Raw genomic sequence first — 22,008 nt, 5'->3', positions numbered from 1 at the left:
TAGGATGCAGTAATGTTACTAAATGATATAACAATATTATACAACTGTTATAAGTTACGTGTGTGATATTTATATTTGTGCTTTATCTTTATTGTCTTTCCTCAGGAGAACAATCTCAAATAGATGAAGACCTGGTCAGCATGGTGATTGAGGACTCCCAGCCATTTAGCATTGTGGAGGACAAAGGATTCAAAAGATTTGTTAAATCATTAAATCCTAGCTATGTTCTCCCCACTAAAAAGGTCGTAAAAGCAGTGAAAATTTAGTTTTTACAGAATAAAATGTGAACAGGCAGGACTGAGGCCTCAGTGTGTAGCTGTCCATACCTCAACGTTACAAAAGCACAACTACTGTCCACACCCCAACCACACCTCACCTCACAGTAAATGATCATTTCCATTTCAAGCATTTCCAAATAATCATTTCCCATACTGCCACTATAAATATACACAGTATACTGCCATCACTACAATATACATGTTTTACACACTCCTTTTGTTGTTGACATTTACAGGCTGTGTGCAAAATGCCACACTCTTCAAATTCATGCCAGCTATTATTTTTACGTCCAGTAGGTGTCCTGCTAGAGCAAATGAAGCTTCATGAAGCTTCGCGTTGGGGTGAACCAATTGGATGAAAAGCTTCAGTGCTTCATGAAGCTTCATCTGCCCATCACTAATGGCAGGAGGGCAGGCAGGTGAGGCATAGAGAGATTTTCAGAATGATTGCTTGGTATCCTGAGTCCGGAGGTGGAGCATGAGCCAAGATGAATCCAGCAACTGCAGCACAAGAGAGTTAACAAGTAGATCACAGCAAGAACTTGAGGTATAAGGCCTGTTACCAACATGTGTTGATGACGAACTGGCAGTGAATGAACATCAACGTGTGGTTTAAATCCCTCTGGCTTGATTGCCTGCAATAGGCTCCAGGTGTGCAGGAGCTGGAGTTGGCCCTGCCCAGGGGCGGATCCCAGGTCAGTTCAGGAGCCTTATGGAAATTCCAGCCACCCACCGCAGACCATGACACTTCAATTTTAAACCAACATTTAGTAAGTTAATATTAATGTAACCAAATGACAGATGTATTACTTGTTAAACAAATGTGTAAGCTACTACACTATGGTGCCACTGGACCAATATATATTTAGGTTTTTTTTTCAAACTTGTTTTGTTTTTCTTGTTGTAATCTCATGAGTTCCTATATTAACTGAGATCTTAAACATCTGCATCCACATTCAAAACCACATAAAAAACCAAAATATTTCTCAGCCTTCTCATTGGTTACTCTGTGTGTACGTGTGTTCCTGTGTGCGTAAGTTGGGTACATTTTGTGCACTGGAGGAGGGGAAGACATTATGTGTCTGTGGTTTACGTGTTTGGGGTGGATGTGGGTTCTGAGTAAACATTTTCACATGCATTTAGTGGAATCCAAAGCATGCTCAGATGACTTGAGGTAAAATTTGTTACATAAAAAAGACCAAATAAACCTCTTGTTTTAACTGTGTTTCTCAAACCTTTTCATCAAGTGTAAACCCACATCCAACCCTGCCAGATATTCTCCTTCATCAACACAACCAGGAATGTTTCAAATATATACGTTTTTGTAAACCCAATATTATTTAGCCGTCATTGACTAAGTGTGCATGAAATCTCTTTACAGACAGTTTCAAGTGTTTATAGTAGTTCATTTAAGTTGCAATGCACGCCATGCACACATAACCTTAGTCTGAAATTGTGGTCATAAATTTTTTGTACTTGTAAATCAAATGTTGAATTTGTGTACTGAGTTTTGTAACCTTGTAAACCAAAATTTCTGAAAGTTTTATGTTTATGTTTTATGTTTGTGCATCTACAGATGAGAATTTGTGTGTGTAAAAAAAGTTATGTGTTTGTAAAAAATATTTACACGAGTTACAATTTTTTTTTATTAAGGTCTGGTTGCAGATACAAAGCAAAAAACTATGTGCACTCAGGTTCCCTAATCCTAAAGTAATAATGCTATTTCTAACCACTGATATACCAAAACTTTATCCTTTCAGCAGCTACTGAAAGTTAGTGGACCTAGCTTCTATGGGATATTTATATAGAGATTTATATAGAGATCTTCCAGCTTCAAACTGTATTACCCTTCCAGGACCTGAAGCTCCGTAGAGGACCCCTCCAACAGCCAAACCCATCTGTTCTCTGATTGGATTGTTAAATTTGTGATTGACATTACATTGACCAATCAGCTTAAAGGAAGAAAAATCGGGTCAAAATTTGTACTTGTAAGTTGAAATCCACGTGCAGTGAGGAAACCTGAGCGCAAAGTTTTACACGTAGTTTTTTGCTTTGTATCTGTAACCAGACTTTAACAAAAAAAAATTGAAACTCGTGTAAATGGTTTTTTGCAAAAACAAATCTTTTTTACACACAGACAAGTTCCCATCTGTAGATGCACAAACATAAAACTTTCAGATATACTACTTAGATAGGTATACCAAACAACCTGAATCTGAGGGCATGTGACTCCATCTATATCCAATTACAAGTTCTCTGCCTACATTGCTGATCACTTGCTGAGGCTCCAAAGGGGTCCTGTCTTCTTTGTCACTGGCCTTCAGAGGGTCCCCCGGCCAATGTCACTCCCCAGCCAAGCTACAGGGGTGTCCTGGCACCTCTGCCAACACAAGCCTCCATAGAATGTCCTCCAGACATGCTGACCTCAGTGTAGTGGTAACACTACACCAAAGGTGCGTAGTGTGTACAAACACACTACACACCTTTGGAGTGGAAATCGCAAGTTCAATTTCCAGCACAGTGTCCTGGCTAGACCTCCCATGCTAAAAATCAATCCTTGGAATGGCGTGACTATACCTGCAGCTGTGTATGATTGTCTAGGTGACAAATAAAGCTCGGTTTTTGTTGTTGTTTTTCACAAGGCACCAGAGGATCTCCACCACTGATGTTGACCTCCAGCTAAGTAAAGCTGAGCTGTCCCATGTCCTTCTAATTTGTCTTGCCTCCACTACTGGTTTCCTGGCCAAATTCCAAATGTTTTTGTAAAGGTTAAATTACATCATGGGCGTTATCATTTAATATTTTCCAAACTTCATCTTATGAAATGTGTTTCTTTTTTTTCATATATATATCTTAATTTTTTTTGCAAATATGTTGTCATGTTTTTGCATCTAGTTTAAGATCTTGGCTGTCTTTTCTGGATGTGGTTGAAGAGTCCTGGTGTCTGTAATGCTGTTTAACACGATTTTGCACACAGTTTTGCTGCCATCATTATTTAGCAAAAAACAAAAACAAACCAAAAAAAAAAAATCATTGTCTGCTATCCTGGCTGCAGGGCATGCTCATGTGTTAATTACATATAGAATTGCTATGAAATCTGACACATTACTGAATAATAATATAACATTTTTTGAGCCACCCATAAGTTGACTCGCTGGTGTGTTTCACATGCCCCGATGCATAACCCATTGCATTTGTCTTCTTCTGAGTTCTTGAAAAAGTCGCACAGTCTTGTGGAACAGTGTGTGTTTCCATAGTGTGCATTGACCTACAACAGGGTTTGTTTGTGCACCCCGAGAGTCTTGTTTGGTGGGTAGCATGCCCTTTAATTTTGTATTCAGTTTGATACAGTAAAATTCATGAATTTACTGTTTAAGTAAATATTTAAAACACATGAAAGCATACATCTATTTTTTTTTTAAATACACACCTTTAAACACAGTTGGGAGCTGATTTTCTCCTGAGAATATATCTGAAGCAGAAGCATATGTGATCACTGTTTCCTGCCTAGATAAACGATCTGGTTTCAGAAATGCAACCCAGAGGTTTGTGGCTTTATTTCTTTTAAGCTAGTCTGGAGTTGATGGTGATACTTATGCTTCATTTCTGATCAGGTCCCTGATAAATGTGGTCAAGTTGCCTCTGTGTGAATCTTATACTTAGATGTGAGTAGAGATGGACCGATCCGATATTACGTATCGGTATCGGTCCGATACTGACCTAAATTACTGGATCGGATATCGGAGAAAAATAAAAATTGTAATCCGATCCATTAAATATCACGAAAGCACCTCATAAAACTTGCAACACGCGTAACTCACCTCAGAACGTTAGCACGTCGGAGCAGTATGCATCACGTGATAGAGCGGCTGTGGCATTTGTGACCTGTCGGTGGTCTGGATAGCATGTGGAGCTTCGCTAGCAACCCGGCATTTCATCTCCGACAAAGTTATCCCCGAGAGAAGTAAAGCAAGTGTGTAAGTCCATCTCTGAATGTTTGTAAAGCATTCCTGCGTAAAGCTTAACAAGCGACTGCCTCTTCTTGCTGCTACTTCAATCATGAAACTGCTTAATGATCAGCTGATCGGCTTTTCTGTCGCGACTCCGTCTCTCTGGTTTGTTTTTGGCCCACTTTGCACCAGAAAGAGGAAACCAGCGGCTGAACAACAGCAGCGCTTGATAAGCTGTTGTTAGAATGTATTTATTATTACTTTCTACTCGAGGATCTTTTGTAGCTGACGGCTGGTAACTGTGCAGGGGCGGATCTAGCAAAGTTTAGCCAGGGGGGCCGATAGGGCATTAACAGGGAAAAGAGGGCACAAAGACATACTTTTCTTTCTTATTCTCATTTAAAATGTCTAGCTTTTAGTAAATAATTATCTGACACCCAAAGTTTTAATTTGATGTAAAACGAATAGAAGTCAATTACTGTATATAGTAACTATTAAGTCTAATATAGTACTTTTTCCTTTGGGAAGGTACCATCTGTGCAGTCTGCAATTTTGTTGAAGAAAGATGTTGAATCTATTTAATATTTCTTGAAAAATAATTGATTTCTGTGCATTTTTTTTTTCACACTGCATCAAATTAAGGTTGATTACGTCGATTAAGCATCATGAGGTGGAGCGTGAGGGGTGGTTCCCTATTTTTTATTTATTTATTTTTGTTGTTCCTGGGAGTTGGAACCCTATTAGTTAGGTTGCTTAATATTTACGCTAAGTACTCTTTAAAATACCAGAATAGGGAGGATGGTGTAGGTTTAAGTTTATTAGATTGATCAGTATTGCTGAACTATGAATTTTTTTTTTTTTTGCATACAGGTATAACAGAATAGCTTTAGTGTAGTTGTTGTTTTAAACTTGAGTATGAACTTATACAAAATGCAGCAAGATATTTAAAAAAAAAACAGTTTTGTTGATTAAAAAACACTATATCGGATTCATATCGGTATCGGCAGATATCCAAATTTATGATATCGGAATCGGTATCGGACATAAAAAAGTGGTATCGTGCCATCTCTAGATGTGAGAATAAATTCTCAGAATGTTCTCATGTAATAATCAGATTTTCACAAAAACTATTACAAAACAACTTTTTTTCAGGGACCATGCATTGAAAAAGTCACCAACTGAGGTCCAACATTTTATTACTTTACCATTAGTTTATTTATATTCAGATTTTTATTACATTTTCTTTTAAGTTTGGTTAGTGTGTCTTAGTGACAGGAATTAAGAGAGGCCACAGACACATGTAAAATAATTTAGAGTGAGTTATAATATGTAAGCTTGACAATGCTCCTTTGCTGTATTAAACCACTTAACCTTGACGTATAAATCATTCAAACATAACCAATGCACCTAACTCAAAGAATGAACGACTGTCGGATCAACATATAACAGAAAGGTTGGTACCTTTAGACAGGATGTTAGTAGCAGCATGTGGCAAAAACATGTGTTCTGTTCCCATTTCTTTATCTGCATGTAAAATAAAGTAGGAAAATGACACAGGGGAAAAAATTTTTATTTTTGCAGCAACAAAGAGATTCTGATGATGATGATGCAGGCCTAAAAATGATTTACTGTGTTCCCAAGAAATAGGAAAAAATGCAGCACAGCGCAAATATCAGTGACAAATTGTAATTAGTATGTACAGACGAGATCAAGAGGGAACAGCAGTGAGTGTCCAAAGCCATTTATAAAAATAGTGGATGCTCTGTCGTAGCTTGGGGCTGCATTTCAGCTTGTGGTGTTGCAGAATTGTCACAAATAACGGAATTATGAATGCAGGAAATGACTGCTTGGAACAGTGCTGGGTCAGGCATCCTATCAGCAGTTGAACTGGAGTTAAATCAGTCTGTTAGCATTTCTTTTAAAATTATTAATTTAAAAAAACAGCTATTGAATCAGCTATTAAAGGTTGAATTTACAGTTTATCAGTAAATTAAATTTCACATTCTCATAAAATCAGTAGTGTGATTTACTGTTGATATGTTTACACATTTTCTCAGTGTTACAGCATCAGAGTGAGTTTAAGTTTAACATAAAAAGGTGCTGTATAAGAAATTAGAGCACTTGTGTTTTCTTTCAATCTAAGTTAACATTTGTGAGTCTAACTTTGGCGCATATTCTGCTCATTTCCTTTTTTGTGGGTGAAGCCACGGGAATATAAGGTTGAACATATCATTTGTCTGCCTCACTCTCAAGTCATAAGCTGTGGTGATGATGTGGTTCCTGCTCCCCCTTCTCCGCCTCACTCACATTGAGCTGGTGATCTCACAAGGCAAGTTAATTTAGTTTCTTTAACTTTGAATAGTAGTAATATTATTAATTAATAGCATTATTTTAAATTAAAAATCTTTAAAATATCTTTGAAATCTTTAAAATGTTTAAAGTGAAATCTCCCTGTGTGTGTGTGTGTGTGTGTGTGTGTGTGTGTGTGTGTGTGTGTGTGTGTGTTCAGGTGAGTTACAGCAGTGATAAAAACTGTTAAATATTAAATATGGTGGTGAATTCAGAAAGTGTTTTTATGAACAGGTTATACGAGACTGCAGCTCAAAGGAAACCAGTCAAATGTGTGTTCTGGGCAGCTGGAAAAAGAAGAAAATAACAACTGGGTACCTGTTCAACAGGACAACTTTGATTTTGATGTGTGCCAGCAAATGCACTGCGGTAACTCTCTCAGCCCAAACAAAAACATGCACAGGTAATTCAACACATCTATATTCCAACACAAACAACTTCCAAGCAAACACTTCACACTGTGAAACTGCTCTCTCTCTCTCTCTCTCTCTCTCTCTCTCTCTCTCTCTCAGATAAAGTTAAAGTAGTTCTGAAGCACTCTGGCAAAGACAGCAAGTGCTATGGTACAGTTAATATTGAAGTGAATGATTCAGTTAATCCTGTGTGTGCCTCCTCCTGGACTAAAACTGAAGCTGAATTGGTCTGCAAGGAGCTTGGATGTGGGGAAGTGAGTTTTCAAGTTTAGTCACCATAAGTTACCTGTTGTTCTGATACATGGATACTGAGCGTTCATGTATCAGAAACTGTCCATACAGCAGTGCTACTGGATTTATTGTGATAAGTGTACTAACGTGCACCATTAATACTGGATGATTATCAATGAAATAACATAAACTCATAAATGCTTTGTTCTAGCTGATTTATACTGAAGAACATCAGAATTCAGGAGGGATAATGGACCATGTGAGCTGCAAAGGCAGTGAGTCCTCACTGTGGCACTGTCAGTCTCAGCATGGCAAGAACATCCAGTGTTCAAAACAACCTTATGTGGTGTGTTCAGGTGAGATACAGCAGTGGAAATGTACAGAGTGGCTGCTGATGGCCTTTGTCTACTTTTATAATGGGATTTTAAATCCTGCAATAAATTCTATGTCGAGAGAGAAAATGAGTTACTTCATTCAGTGAAATTGTGACATTGTTAAATTCTGATTATATTTTTCCCAAAATGTGTTCAGTAAGAGTTTAATTTAATGTATTTATTATTTTTGTGTTTCGTGGCTGATAAATCTCTTATTGTCGTGGTACAGACAGTGTGGAGGTGAAACTGGCAGATGGTCCTGGAAGATGTGCTGGAAGATTGGAGATAAAGCATGAGGGCCAGTGGAAGAAAGTTCTTGCAAAAGAATGGACAGAGGCTCAATCAGCAGCTGTCTGCAAACAACTGCAATGTGGGGAAAAAGGCAAAACTGAAAAATTCAGTCAGGGTTCTGGTAGCTTCCTGTCAATAACGTGTCCGAGAAATAAGAAGATATCAAAGATATCTGAGTGTTTAACAGAAAACTCAAACAACCAATTTTCGGATCGGGAAGCGGAAGCAGCTGGAATCACCTGTGAGGGTGAGTGTCACGTGCCCTTTGACCTTGTTGCTGTGTATAACTGTTATAAGTAATTACACATGTGTCACAAATGATAGTGCTTTCCCAAAGTAAACATACTGAAATATAATAAAATGCTAGAACCAGGAAAAAGACATTTTCATTCATCGATGTCAGTCAGAAGAAAAAAGTGTTTTTTCCCTCTGCTTAGTTACATGCTTCTATTTATTAAATCATCAAGTCTAAGGTCTAAATACACTTACCTGTGAAAATCCAACTAGAAACCCAAATAAACAATTTGTCTTTTTGCAGTGTTGGTCCACGGTATAATTGGCCATTTTTGACTACTTTTGATGTTTCCTCTACATTTCACCTTAAAAACTATTTACTTTGCCTTGTTTGGTATCATTGTTTTCAGCACAGCCTCACGTGTCTGAATTTACAGTTATGTTTTCATTTTGACATGCTGTATTAACACAATTGATCTAAAATCAGACAAAAAAACATAAAATCAGAGTAGAAAAAGTTATATTTTTTACTGTAACAACCACAAACATGTTTAATGAATCATATTTCATAACTTTAAATGCAAATATAAATTGTCAATTTTAAAATTCTATGCACAAGTTTTGCAAACAACAAAGTTATTTGCATCCATTTACCTTGACTTTTTAAATAACAATTTCAAACTATTTACATAACAATCAGCTGTTCTGCCTTCAATAAGATGCCACACAAATTATTTGTGCCACTCCAAATATTTCTGTCCACTATAAAGGAGAACATCACAGCCTGATACCTGCAGGTCTGACAGCAGCAGGTGTATCACTCCTGTTTCTACCTGGAGACAGCAGTCGCCTCATTGTTCTGACACACAACACAAAACTATCCACAACACTACACACTAACTACACAAGACAACACATTAACTACACACTCCAAACACACTAAATGTCACAAATCTCTCTCTCTCGCCGTCACTCCTAAAACCTCTGTTTTTGTTTTTTTGTTTTTGTTTTTGCTCATAAGCAGAGAGTGCTTGCTAACGCTGTCCTTAGACAGTAAACGTGACAAAACTATTCAGGAAAAAACGCCACGTATATATTGTTTATCATGACTCTGGTTTTACGTGGCCTATCAACACAATTTAAAAACTGGTATATATCACCTTGTTGCTTTGTCTTTAAGTGGTCATGTGATTGGCTTACCACGACTACTTTATTCTTCCTCAGTCAAACAGCAGCACTCATGTGATTGTTTTGCCCCCTTAGCTCCAGGTGTTGTGCTAGACAGCGATCGTGATTACCGTCCGCGGGAGCGCGCGCAGCTGCTTAAAGCTGTAGCGTCCAGATTACTTACAGCTACTTCCATGCAACTGATATAAGATGCGGTAAGCTGAAGACAGCTTCAACCGTCTGTTTGTTGAAAAATAGTAACGGACCGCGTTTTCTTCTTAGTAACTGTAACGGCGTTGTAACGATTGGAATAGTAATTAGTTAGATTACTCGTTACTGAAAAAAGTAATGCCGTTAGTAACGCCGTTACTTGTAACGCCTTTATTCCCATCACTGGTCTTTTGTGAAAAAGTCATTAGGCTTTTTTGGGTGCCAAATGTCTTTGTCAGTAGATTAGCAGACTAATTACAGACAAAACAATGTTTTCCCAATAGTGGAGTGTTTACCAGCCACTCACACCTTGGCCAATAGAATAGAATAGAATAGTCTTTTATTGTCATTGTAAATTTACCACAAAATTGTGGGGGCTCCTTGTCAAGTGTGCAGAAATAAAATATAAATAGTAAGACAACAGGAATAAATAACAAGCATTCTTCATTGCTTTTAATGTCTTTAAATTTCCTTCACCTTAATTCTAAAAAATCTGAGGTTGTCAGTTGTTACAGTAAAACCGAATCATCATTTAAGAGCCTTCGTATCATTTTTGGTACTGATTTGAAATTTGAATCTCACATCTCAACGCTCACCCAGTCTATTTCTCTCATTTAATTAGGAAACATCACAAATTTCAGACCCTTACTGACACTTAGCTTTGTGGAACTTTTATTGCACGCTTTAATTTTCTGTTGTCTTGAGTACTGTGACTCACTTGTCACATGCACCTCTCGGTCCTCTTTAGCTCGTGTTTAGCTGGTCCAGAATGCAGCACCTACACTGCAAACAAAAACTAGCTGGTGCTCATACATATATATAATGCTTTTCTACTCCTTTAGAGCACCCAGAGTGTGTTTTGCTGAAAGTAGTAGAGAATCATTATTCTGCTCAGCTATCAGCAAACACATTCAGCATTTTAAAGTCAAAGCGCTTTTTACTACAAGCCCAATTAACCCAGTCACAAGCACACATTCATGCAGTGCTTTAATCCTGTGTCTAAGGGCTTTGTCTAACATTCACACATGAACGAATGACCTTTCAACAGGTAGACGACCTGCACAGCCACTTACTGTATATCATGTTTCTCTCTTTGTGTCCATCAGGTCACAAGGTGGTGTTTTTAAGTGGAACCTGTTCTGGTCACGTGGGGATAGAGCATGGCAGAGAAATCTACTGGCTCTCTGGGTCTAAAGAGACATGGAACCAAGAGTCTGCAGACACAGTGTGTCAGCAGATGCATTGTGGGAACGCTTCCAGGTTTTCTTTCAATTCTAGGGCTGATATGATTAATAAAGTTTGGAAAAACTCTTTTAGCTGCTCATCCAGAAAAAAGTCTCTTTTTGAGTGTAACCAAACTACACCTCTGCCTCCTGACCACCATAATTCTACTGCTTATGTGAAATGTTCAGGTAATGTGAAATATGAAGGAGTTAAAGTATAAAACTAAGAATAAGGTCAATATGGAATTGATTTATTGTGTCACTAGTTGTAATGTGATCCACTCAGAGGACACAATTTATTTATAACAGACTTTACCTTTTAATGTCCATAGATGTACATTCACCTCCTTGTTTTCTCTCAATCAAATTTCTACTATTTTCTATTTTTTCTGAAACCTAGCTTGGTCTAAGAAGTTGTGAAATATCTGCTGATACTAGTTTCCTCTTAAATTTAACTTTTTCATGTCACAACAGGAAATATTGAGATGAGGTTGACGAACAGCTGCTGGGGAAAAGTCAGGATTCGTGTAGAAGAGAAGGAAGGAGATATGTGTGCAGACACCTGGACAGAAGACAAGTCTGTGAAGCTGTGTGAAAAGCTGAACTGTGGGACGCCCATAAAAGCCCACAACAGTCCCAAAGATGGTGATATCCTCTTTAAGAGTTTACACCCGACAAATCAGACTACTGACCTGACACAGAGCATCTTTGTCAAAAACCAGGACAATGATAAGTCCTGTAAACAAAAACCAGCCTATGTTGTTTGCTCAGGTAATTGTTTTTTTAAAAGTAATTTTATATTACAAAAATATAATAAATGTCATAACTTGCTTTTTAAAAAGTTTCATTTTCAACTGATTTGGACCCTTTGGAAAAAAGTGCCAGTTTTATTGGTTTGTTGATTCTTCAGTAACTAAGTTACAGGATAACAGAATGTAAAAAACAAACAAAAAGACATAAGTCTGTTTTTAAATGTTCCTTCAAATGTTTTAAAAATATCTTTTTAAATACTATTTTTCATAATTAAGCTCATTTGTGTTAAAGAAGCAAATATAAATCTTTCTGAAGCTATCAGACTGAAATTCTTTACACTAAGATGATGATAGTTCTTGTTGCTTAAAATTCTAATTAAAAATAAAATAAGACTATTATAAATATATGGTATTATTATTTTTGTTTTGTTTTCTTGCAGGTAGTGTCAAGCCCAGATTTAGCATTCCCAGTTACAAATGCTTTGGAAACGTAGAGGTGGAGTATGAGGGGAAGTGGATCCCTGTGTGCGAGGATGCTCTCAAAGACACTAACAATGGAAACACCATCTGTCAGGAGCTTAAATGTGGTGATGCTGTCGAGACTCTTCCCTACTTTGGACCTGCACCAGCAGATAAATTAGCCATTTCAAACCTAAACTGCATTGCAAATGCTAACAGTCCATTATCTGCATGCAGCAGTATTACTGCTTCTACAGCTGCCTGCAAACACAGTGGCCTCCGATGCTCTGGTGTGTATAATGATCTTTGTATCAGCAGTTTCTGAATTATTCTTTGCTCCTTCAGCCTAATTTTAAAATAAAGGCTTTGAAACTGAATTGAAATTGAAACAAACTGAGACTAGTTTGTATTTCAGAAAAATGTTGAGATAAAAATAATGCTGCTTTCAAACTTTGACATGCTCGCCTTCAAAGGTTACTGTTAGTGCAATAAAGGGTAGAATGTTAACATCCTCACCTCCATTAATGATATTTGTTCTACTCAGTTTTACTCTTTTCTTTTCTGCTTGTTGTCCATGTCACCAGTACGGCTCTGCCACACAGTCTGACTCACTTAATGTCTGGAATCAGCTGGAAACAGCTGGCCTGTGCAGTCTGATGGTTATAGAAATATCGCTGCCATCAGTTGTCATCTCTTTGTTATCACTCTATAAAATCATTTTATTTACACAGCAGTCAGAAGGGTAGCTAAACTTCAAAAGTGTAAAACTTTAAGTTGATGCAGGATCATAATGTCATTTCTGTGTGCAGAGTGTGTTATTTATATCATTCAGATCCTGTTGGTTACATCATGTTTTGTGAACTTTTTATTTCTCTTGTCTGTCTCAGAATGGAGGACGATGGTACCTGACAAAAAGGCCTGTAGTGGAACAGTGTTGGTTCACTGGAGACAGGGACTCAGTGCTGTTTCCAGAGAAAACTTCAATGAAACTGAGAAGGAAAAGCTTTGCCAGGATATGGACTGTGGTGGATACCAATCAACAAATAAAATCCACCCCCAAACAATTGAAATAGATTCTTTTTGGAACAAAAGCTTCAGCTGTGGTGAAAATCCAGGAAGCATTTGGGAATGTGAAAATAAATCCACACCCTCAAGGAAGGAGCCTGTCTTTATTGAATGCAAAAGTAAGATTTATATCAGCAGGACTGATCTTAAATGATCACAGACTTTTTACATTTGCACTGGAAACACTGAAGAGTGAAACAAGACACTCGGAGTGTGAAGGAGAATTATTCCAGATACACTGGATAAAGTAACAAACCAAAGCTAAAAGTGTTAAATGAACTATTTGATTATGGACTTGTGCTTCATATTTTGACTTTGCAGTGCAGAGAAGATTAACTGATCATTTCTACCTCAGTGCTTTATGTCTTTATCAATACTTGACTGCAGTGTTTATTGCTTTCCTTCCCAGAGGAGCCCAGTGTCAGCCTTTCACAGGGCTGTCGTGGGGAAGTGAGGATAGATGGCGTTCCAGTGTGTGCTAGTAACTGGGATCTATCCTATGCACACAAAGTTTGCCAAGAAAACCTTTGTGGCAATGCTGTCTTCATTGAATCCAAAGCTCCATCAAAGGGTTCAGGTAACATTTACCATGTCAGCTGTGAAAAGTACCATTCCATCATTGGCCAGTGCAGGAGGACTAAAGGAAAGTGTGACACAAATGTGGTGTTCATTACTTGTAGTGGTAAGTGTGAGTCCATACACCTCTCTTTCCATAAACTCATCCCTATATACAGTACATACATGTATGTCCTCTCTTAATTCTGGTAGTATTTTAATTTATTATCTTGGGGTAATTTTTAGGTATTTATTTTATAAAACAGAAGATTATTTCTTTAAAATAAAAATGACATTGTCAAGCTCATTATAAGATATAAGAAATCTGAGTTATTTATTGAAAATCTTTTAAAAATATGTTGAACACATGTTTTACACTTCAACTTTAATAAATGCAGAGTGATGACAGGTGCTTGCTTTGCTCCTAGTGATTTTGCTAAAGCTAAGGTGATCATCTCTAACATCATATTTGTCAGACAGAAGTGGATGAGCTTGTTTCCTTCTTTAAACACAGTTTCTTTGCTTTTACAGAAAGTGTAAAGTTCCGCACGACTGAAAAACATGGAGGTGTCCTTGAAGTCAATTATCGAGATAAGTGGGAAAGAGTATGTCCATTTAATCGTTCCCCAGTGTTAGAGACAAAGCTCTGTAAAGAAATTAATGAGACCCATAGCGGCTCTACGGAAATCAAACAGGTAAACCTCTCCATTTTACGTCTTGAATCGGTCACTGATTTGTCTCATATTCTACAAACCAAAATCATGGACAGTTTCCTGGCTCTGTGTCTCAGCTTAATCTAATAATGAAGACTGGAATCTCACATTTTAAATATTTAGGTTTATAAAATGGAAAGAAATGCATGAGACTTGTATCTGAATAAACACAAATTGACCAAATGTTTGAAGTTAAAAACTTTCTGGACACTTTGCTGACACAAAGTTTGCAGAAATATAAAAGAAATTGAATGTCCCAATACTTTTGGTCTGGACTTCTAGTGACTTCTGCTGTGTGTTGCTTCAGTCCGGCCTGTTTTTTACTGCCAGAGAAATTTCAGTGTCTTTTATTCTGGCTGTATCTCTAAATGTGAAAAAGTTTAAATTTGATTCAAGGTCAACTTAGAAACAACACTGGAGTTCACTGATGTTACCATGGACGTCAAGTACGCCGTCAAACAACGTTCCTGTGGAAAAGTTTCTTCAGCTACAATATTTTGTGAAGGTAAGATAAACCGTGAATCCATCAATCAATTACTTGTTTTTGACAGAAAGACACTTTTTGTATTCTGTAAATCTGAGCTGACTTACTTTGATCAGTGTGATACAGATAAATTATGACTGAAACTCACTGTGACTGAATCCAGAAAAAATAATAAACTGGCTGTGTGTGATTTCAGGCTATGAAAAATGGACTCCCACACCACCACCGCTGCCACCACTTTCCTCTATATCCATAGCACCTATTATCATGGGTGTGAGATTTCTTCTTGTAGTGATCTTGACTTTTGTATTTGTACGATTTTGTGTCAAGAGAGCCAGGAGCTCCAGAGCTTCATGTGAGTGTATTTATTACACAACTTACACACATGGCTTGTCTCACTTTTAATTGAAAACCTTAAAAAGTGTAAAGATCCCGATTGAACATGAGATCATACTTTATATTCCAAGTTTAAAACCAAAAAGGGTGTTGCAGACTGCCACAAGAGGGCAGTCTTTACAGGCATTTCAAATATCACCATCACTGCTGCTGACTGAACGAGCAGCCCATCAGCTCAACCAAACATTGCTTGATTGAAAATGTAAATACAGAAGAGAAAAATTAAGCACACCTGTTCTTGTGCTGTGTTTTTCCTGCTCTTGTGCTCCTTGTTACCTCACTGGTACATTAGCACTGTGCATTGGTGAGACAGCTGTTGTTATGTACTGTATGAGTAAATGTGAAATGCTGTAACCTTTCAGTAAGAATGCTGCCTGGGAAAGAACTGGAGTTTGAAGGTGGGAAACATGAAGATGTCATTGACAAAGAAAATGAGATGGAAGACTTCAGTTGTACTGGTGAGTCATTAAGTCTTTCATTCGTTTTTTCTTGTCTATTTTTCCCTAAACAAATCTTTAGCTTAGTGTCATTTACATACTGTACATCATTAAGATCATATTTTAGTTTGGAAATATAAAAAGCAGTAACACCTTTAACACTTTTTTACTTTACACTGATAATTTTACTTATCATTAGAGATATTATTTGAACAAATTATTATTATTATTTTTGCTTTTGTAAGTTATTTCTACCTAATTGATTTGCATCAAGAACTTCAGGCTCTCTGCTCATAAAAAACAAAACCTCACCTTCTGATGTTGTCTCCTTGTGCACTGCTACTGCTGCTCCCTGCTGACCGTTCGAAGACATACACTTTCAATTTAACCAAAATTTGAACAGAGCTGAACAGAGATATAAAACAGATGCAAATGCAAAATTCTCGTATCATTGGTGAGGAGAGTTAGGTGTCTGTCTGTAGTCCAGAGTGTCAAAACCCCAGAAATCGTCAGGAGCATGACCACGAACAGCGCTTATTTGATTAATTGAAAATATGTCAAAAGTGAAAACAATCTGCCAGCCAATCAGCCACCATGTTTCCACTCACAGTCCAGTGAAAATGCAAATATTTTTAAGCTGTAAACACACAGCTTTCCCTCGCCAGATGTGCCTCATTGCAAAGCAGCACTTTTTAACATAATGCAGTCTAAGTCTGTGATAATAATCTTAAAGTAGAATTACCACCTTTGACACTGTCACAAAATGAAAATGTATACAAGTCCCATTTATTAAGATGTTCTTCTGTGCCAGAGTTCTTTTTATAAAACCATTTGCCTATCTTAGATTTATCTCAGATCGTTCCTATTAAACTGTCCTTTTCAGGATGTGAGGTTCAGTTATCTTTGAAAAACAGTCACAGATCTGGCATGTGGGAGTTTTTTGGGAAATATTTGTTTTTTAAAAAGCCAACATGGTGTAAGTGTTCTCTTGCTATTTTTCATTCAGGAGCCAGATCAGAGGCTGAATTAATCTCAGGGAAGGATGATATTCAAGCAGATGAGACTCGACCTCTGACCTTTCCAGGCACTACTGCCATAAACATCAACACGCATAAAGGTGTCCATAATGAAAGCACTGGAGCTCTAAATTAGTTTGATCACAGTGTTTCCATTTTAATAACAGTAAATGGCAAATAAATTAAAATAAATAAGACTAATCAAAGTTTAACACGTGGCATCTGTTTTTCTTTGTCACAGATGGGGTGACCTATGAAGTGGAAAATCCAGTGGAGAGTTTTGGCGACATCAGTACAATCCCTGGAACCACACAGACTACAGCAGAGGTCCATGACAGCCATACATGACTTAAACACAGCAGCCCCAGGATTGTTGCGGAGGAATGAGGACTAAATGAAAAACGATATTAAAATCTTTAAATGCAATATACATTTAGTGAAATGGGTGAAGGAAAACTATATTTGATGCAAGAACTTGCTGTAAAAACAATAACAATCTCTCTTTTGATACTGTATGGCAAAAACTGTAAAATGCAAAATGTATAAGAGTGATAAGGTATTACTCTGAGTAAAATATAGTCTTTAAAGCATAAATATTCAATATCTTGCGGTTGTCGTCTTGTTATTTTCAATGTGTCAGTATAGATGGTCGTTGAGACACCAGAATCTCAGTTGTAGTAGTTCTAAGCTGGTCTGTTTAGTCTTCATCTTAAAGATGCTCAACTTTACAAATAAAAAAACTATTAGATTTCATTTATTATCTTTTGTGTTTATTTCTTCTCATGGTTGTAGCTTTTTTTTCTGCAGCTAATTTAGGGCTAATTTTCACAGTCATGACAACTGTTCACAGAACACATTTTTCTATAAGTCACCCAATTTGTTTATTTTTCTTAAACTTAAGAATAATTAAGGTTGTGACTGTTGTGAGTGTCAGGTGGGTGATCTTTCAGTCTGTTTAGCTACATTTTGTACATTTTGTTTTAAGACTAGCCTCTTGAGCCCCAGCACCTCTGGTGCCAGGGGCAAAAAGGGGTGAGATCTTGTTTATTTGGCTGTAACAAGAGCTTGGTAATAAAAGTCCCGTTAACCTCTGAATCTCAGCTAAGAGCTCATATAAACCATTTCTACAACCTCCAAACACAGTGAAAGCAGCAAACTAGTCAAAGCCTGGCACATTTGTCAAAAAAATCAACACACTGATTCAGAAACTGATTCAGAAAAGTTTGTTCAAAAAACAAACATTTTAGGCATGTAAATAAAGTTAAATCATTTCTGCTGTTCAATAAATTTCAACTGACATATATTGCCAAAATGTAGCAAACTGCAAAAAGCCTGGCTTTCTATTCATTAAAAGTGCTGCAGTCTTTGACTGTTTCACTTCAGGAGCGTTAATCTCTTCACAGATAATGTCGATATGTTGATTCCTTTTTTTCTGGAGTTAAATGTGAACCGAAGCATATTTTCAAACTGTTTATGTGCAATAAAATCCAAAAATAAATTATACTTACTTTTTCTTTATTCCAGCCTCTGTAACTTTGATCTAGTAACATTTGCTGTAATATTTACACCTCTGATGAAATCTCACAAATATTAGCTTTATTTTGATACCAAGATTGTTTAAACAGAGTTTGTAATTGCAGAAAAATACAGGCTCAGAAAGCCACTTGGTGAATAACAGGCTAGTCAGCATTAGCATGCCATTTGAAATCAGGATGAATTATGGGTGTATTGCTGACTAAAACTTACTAGCCAATATTACTGTTGAGCTGACATTACATTTTGTTCTTACCATGGGAAACTGGATAGATGAATACCACTGACATAAAATGAGTGACATTTTTAGGTTTGCTCCTCTGAGTACATCTAATGCCTGAGAGATAAGCTGTTTCATCAACAAGACGTTTTGAGAGTCACTGGAGTTCTGAAACTGAAACAACGTTCTCTATTATGACTTAAGAATTTATGCCAATGGTCAAAATTAGAGCAGGTGCTTACTACAAATGTTAACCCGAGTCAGGCCATCGTTGAGGCACTGACAGACCGGCTAGTGCAGCTTTTATAAGACTGACAGACCTACTAAGGCCTCGGATGCTTGGTTAGGAGTTAGCCAAGGGCCACTGAGAAGAGAGCCAACGATACACCCAAAGGGACTAATTTGTAAGCAGTGACCCTCATGTCATATGTAAACATCACAGCCAGCATTGCTGTTAGAGGCCTTGCTGAGGGATCATGGTGTAGGATTAAGTCTGCTGTGTAGCTGAAGCTGAAATAGATACAGCAGAGACATAGTGGTCCTCAAATGATCCTGATGACAATTACCGTACAGAGTCTCAAGTGTCATATGTCCAGAGAAGGAACCAGTTGGGACTTAGAAGCCATATACACAGTGTTGTTTATTTGGAAATATAAAATGAGAAATCATGTTTCTTAACAATAGAAATCATGTCTGTCCACAGCCTGTTTGTTTGTTTGTTTTTATTATTGTTGTTTGGTTTACACACTTGTTACCTCCAAATCATGCTTATTGTAGATGCTGTCCACACACACACACATGCACACACACACTTATTGGAATCAATGTTTTTAAAAATAGATAAACCAAATGTAACTTCTCATAAAATTTCCACTCTAAAAATCTAATATGTAGAAAGAACAATAAACATAATAAAAAGTTTACTGCAAGTTCTGAAGTCTGCAGAATCACGAACTTGGTGTGATGCCTTGTTACATAGAACACACATGAAAATATTATTTTAATCTTCTTTTCATGTATGTGAGAAGCAGCACATACATGTGAAAAAGTGTAAGCCTCCTTTCATATTACCTTAAGTTTTGAATATTTATCACAGTCACATGTTTCAGATCAGCAAAAAAATTTAAGATTAGACAAACATAACCAAAGTAAATATAAAATGCAGTTTTTAAATGACGATTTCATAGATTAATGCAGAAAGGTTATCCAAACCTCCCTGGTCCTGTGTGAAAAAATTATTGCCCCTCTTGTTAAAGAGTTATTCACAGATGAATTAACTGTGAATAACTAAATTTTTTGGAAAGCTCAGTTCAGTTTGACACTCTGGCCTGATTACTGGTAGAATTGGTGAATCAAGTAATCAGTTAAATAGAACCTGACTGACAAAGTGAAACAGGCTAGAAGACCTCAAAAATCAACACATCATGCCACGATCTAAAATAACACCTGAGAAACAAAATCACTGACATCTGTTAGTCTGGAAAGGGTTACAAGCCATTTCTAAGGCTTTGGGACTCCAGCGATCCACAGTCAGGGTCATTATACACAAATAGGGAAAACCTGGAACAGTGGTGAGCTTCCCAGGAGTGACTAGCCGACCAAAATTACCTCAAGAGTGGAGCTAAAATTCATTCAGGAGGTCACAAAAGACCCCATTGTGGCTGAATTATGAAAATTCTCCAAAGATGAGTGGCCCAAAATTCCTTCACAGCGCTGTAAAAGACTCATTGCTAGTTGTTGCAAATGCTTGATTGCAGTTGTTTCTATTAACGGTGGCCCAACCAATTATTAACTAATAAACACATTTCATTTAAAATGTGGATCTGAAAAAATAGGAAATTAGGAAGGGGGCAAAAACACACCACTCTACAGTCAGTGAGCCAAATTCCTCCACTGGCTTTGCTACTAATACACTGCCTGTATTAGTTTTTGTATGACAGGCCTGGAAGTGCACTTGGGTCCCAGAGTGAATTGAAAGAAGACCCCAGTTTGTGTACTGTCCTAAAAATATAGTAAAGTTGGAGTAGAGTTGGAAAAACACATTAAAGACTCTGGTCAGTCTGGTTCTTCCATCCTCAGATCCTGAAACATTCCAATCAGAAAGCAACACTGGTGTCCCTTGTATGTGAACAGCAACAGCAAGACATCTATCAGTGGAGAACAAGCTGCATGAGATTATGCATGTAACCTTGTTAAAGAAAGGTCAATAAAGTATGGCAGATGGGGTACAAAAAATAACTCGTGAGGTCATGAATTTGATCTGTTTTATGTAACTGTGTGTATTTCAGCCGTGACCTGCAATCACAGCATTGTAAGATGGTGAAAGATGTCTATCTGTGAATGGTACTCATGACCAATCGTCACTGATCAGTGGTCATGACAATTTGCATATTAATGATCGTCAGTGGTGCTAGTTTCATTCATTATGCAGATTTACTGTGTATAAATTTGGGGAAACCTGCATTCAGCTGAGACTGAAGAAGAATGTTTCTCCCGCTGAAAACGCTGCGTCCAGATAAACAGAATCAACTTCTTGGGGTTTCCCTTTGTACATAAGACAGAAATAACCATATAACTACAGAACATATAATCATGAATTGTATATTTTTGCATGCTAGGTACACACACTTTTTTTTAAATGTTTAGTTTTTACATATAAGAACATAAAGAAAAATCATCTGGTCTTCATCATTATTACACCATGTCATTGTTTATTTCACAGAAACTAAGTGAAAATACAAAAGCAGTGTATGAAAAACTAGAAGCACTCTGCTGCAACTGCGTTAATTGTTTTCTGTATGTCAGTTTCTCATTGTTTCGGTTTCTCTGCAACCGTCTCTGTTCCCTCCTTTTTTTATTGTTTTGCATCTGTTTTCTCATTTTATGCTGTTTTTGCAGGAATCAAACATAAATTTCATAGATGAAGCTGTTGAGCAATTATTAGGTCATTTGTATTTCTGGTGGACGTAAATTCAAATAAAATTCAACTCTGTCCCTGCAGGCACAGTCTATGTGTTATACTACTCAAAACCTCAAATATACTGTATGTACTAGTGGTGCACGGTTTTAAGTCACGGATCGGATTTTTGGATCAGCAAAAAAAGAAAAAAGACATAAATTTAACATTTACTTATTGAATTATTTTTTGTCTGTTAAAAACATTCAACTCAACACTCATTCCACTCAATTATTTAAAAAAATATGGTACAATATAGGGCAGTACAGGGCTTTGTATCTACCACTAAATTCAATTCAATTCAATTGTATTTATAAAGCACCAAATCACAACAACAGTTGCCTCAAGGTGCTTTATATTGTAAGTTAGACCCTACAATAATACATACCACTCATTCTATCGCACTCTGCTGTGATATAATGAGCTGTCACGGTCACGTAGCTTTCCATTGCTACACCCATTTGTAGTAGTTAAGGCAACAGAAGATGCCTGGGACAGTTCAGCCATAACTTTAAACACCCCAATAGCTTTTGTAATAGCTTTTGTAATAGCTTTAGCCTGGTCAGATTGGGCAGCAAAGGGCTGCCTAAATACCGCAAACTCCTCTGCTCCGCCACTTGGACCTAAATACCGCAAACTCCTCTGCTCCGCCACTTGGACCTAAATACCGCAAATTCCTCTGCTCCGCCACTTGGACCGCTA

The 22,008-nt window shown here is 37.2% G+C and overlaps 1 protein-coding gene and 1 long non-coding RNA gene across 2 annotated transcripts; both read left to right on the top strand.

Annotated features, from left to right (window-relative positions):
* The first annotated feature begins 6,077 nt into the window (after window positions 1-6,077).
* LOC309696729 lies at window positions 6,078-6,898 on the top strand. Its single transcript, XR_014273637.1, has 3 exons — window positions 6,078-6,090; window positions 6,482-6,557; window positions 6,829-6,898. It is a non-coding gene; the product is annotated as an uncharacterized lncRNA (long non-coding RNA).
* A 76-nt stretch (window positions 6,899-6,974) lies between these two features.
* On the top strand, window positions 6,975-16,945 carry LOC309697706 (scavenger receptor cysteine-rich type 1 protein M130-like; the record flags this gene model as incomplete). The annotated part of the gene is made up of 14 exons (XM_082519824.1): window positions 6,975-7,244; window positions 7,433-7,577; window positions 7,825-8,133; window positions 10,604-10,909; window positions 11,195-11,491; window positions 11,913-12,221; window positions 12,819-13,115; window positions 13,406-13,678; window positions 14,083-14,246; window positions 14,661-14,769; window positions 14,945-15,103; window positions 15,507-15,602; window positions 16,588-16,698; window positions 16,839-16,945. Coding segments are annotated over 14 exons (2,952 nt in total), but the record flags the coding sequence as incomplete, so codon positions are not given.
* Window positions 16,946-22,008: the final 5,063 nt, after the last annotated feature.

The sequence above is a fragment of the Aulonocara stuartgranti genome (genome assembly GCF_965226115.1).
Source record: "Aulonocara stuartgranti genome assembly, chromosome: 20".
Classification (NCBI taxonomy): Eukaryota; Metazoa; Chordata; class Actinopteri; order Cichliformes; family Cichlidae; genus Aulonocara; species Aulonocara stuartgranti.
The sequence above is the reverse complement of the archived record's forward strand: the minus strand, read 5'-3'. Positions and strand labels throughout refer to the sequence as shown.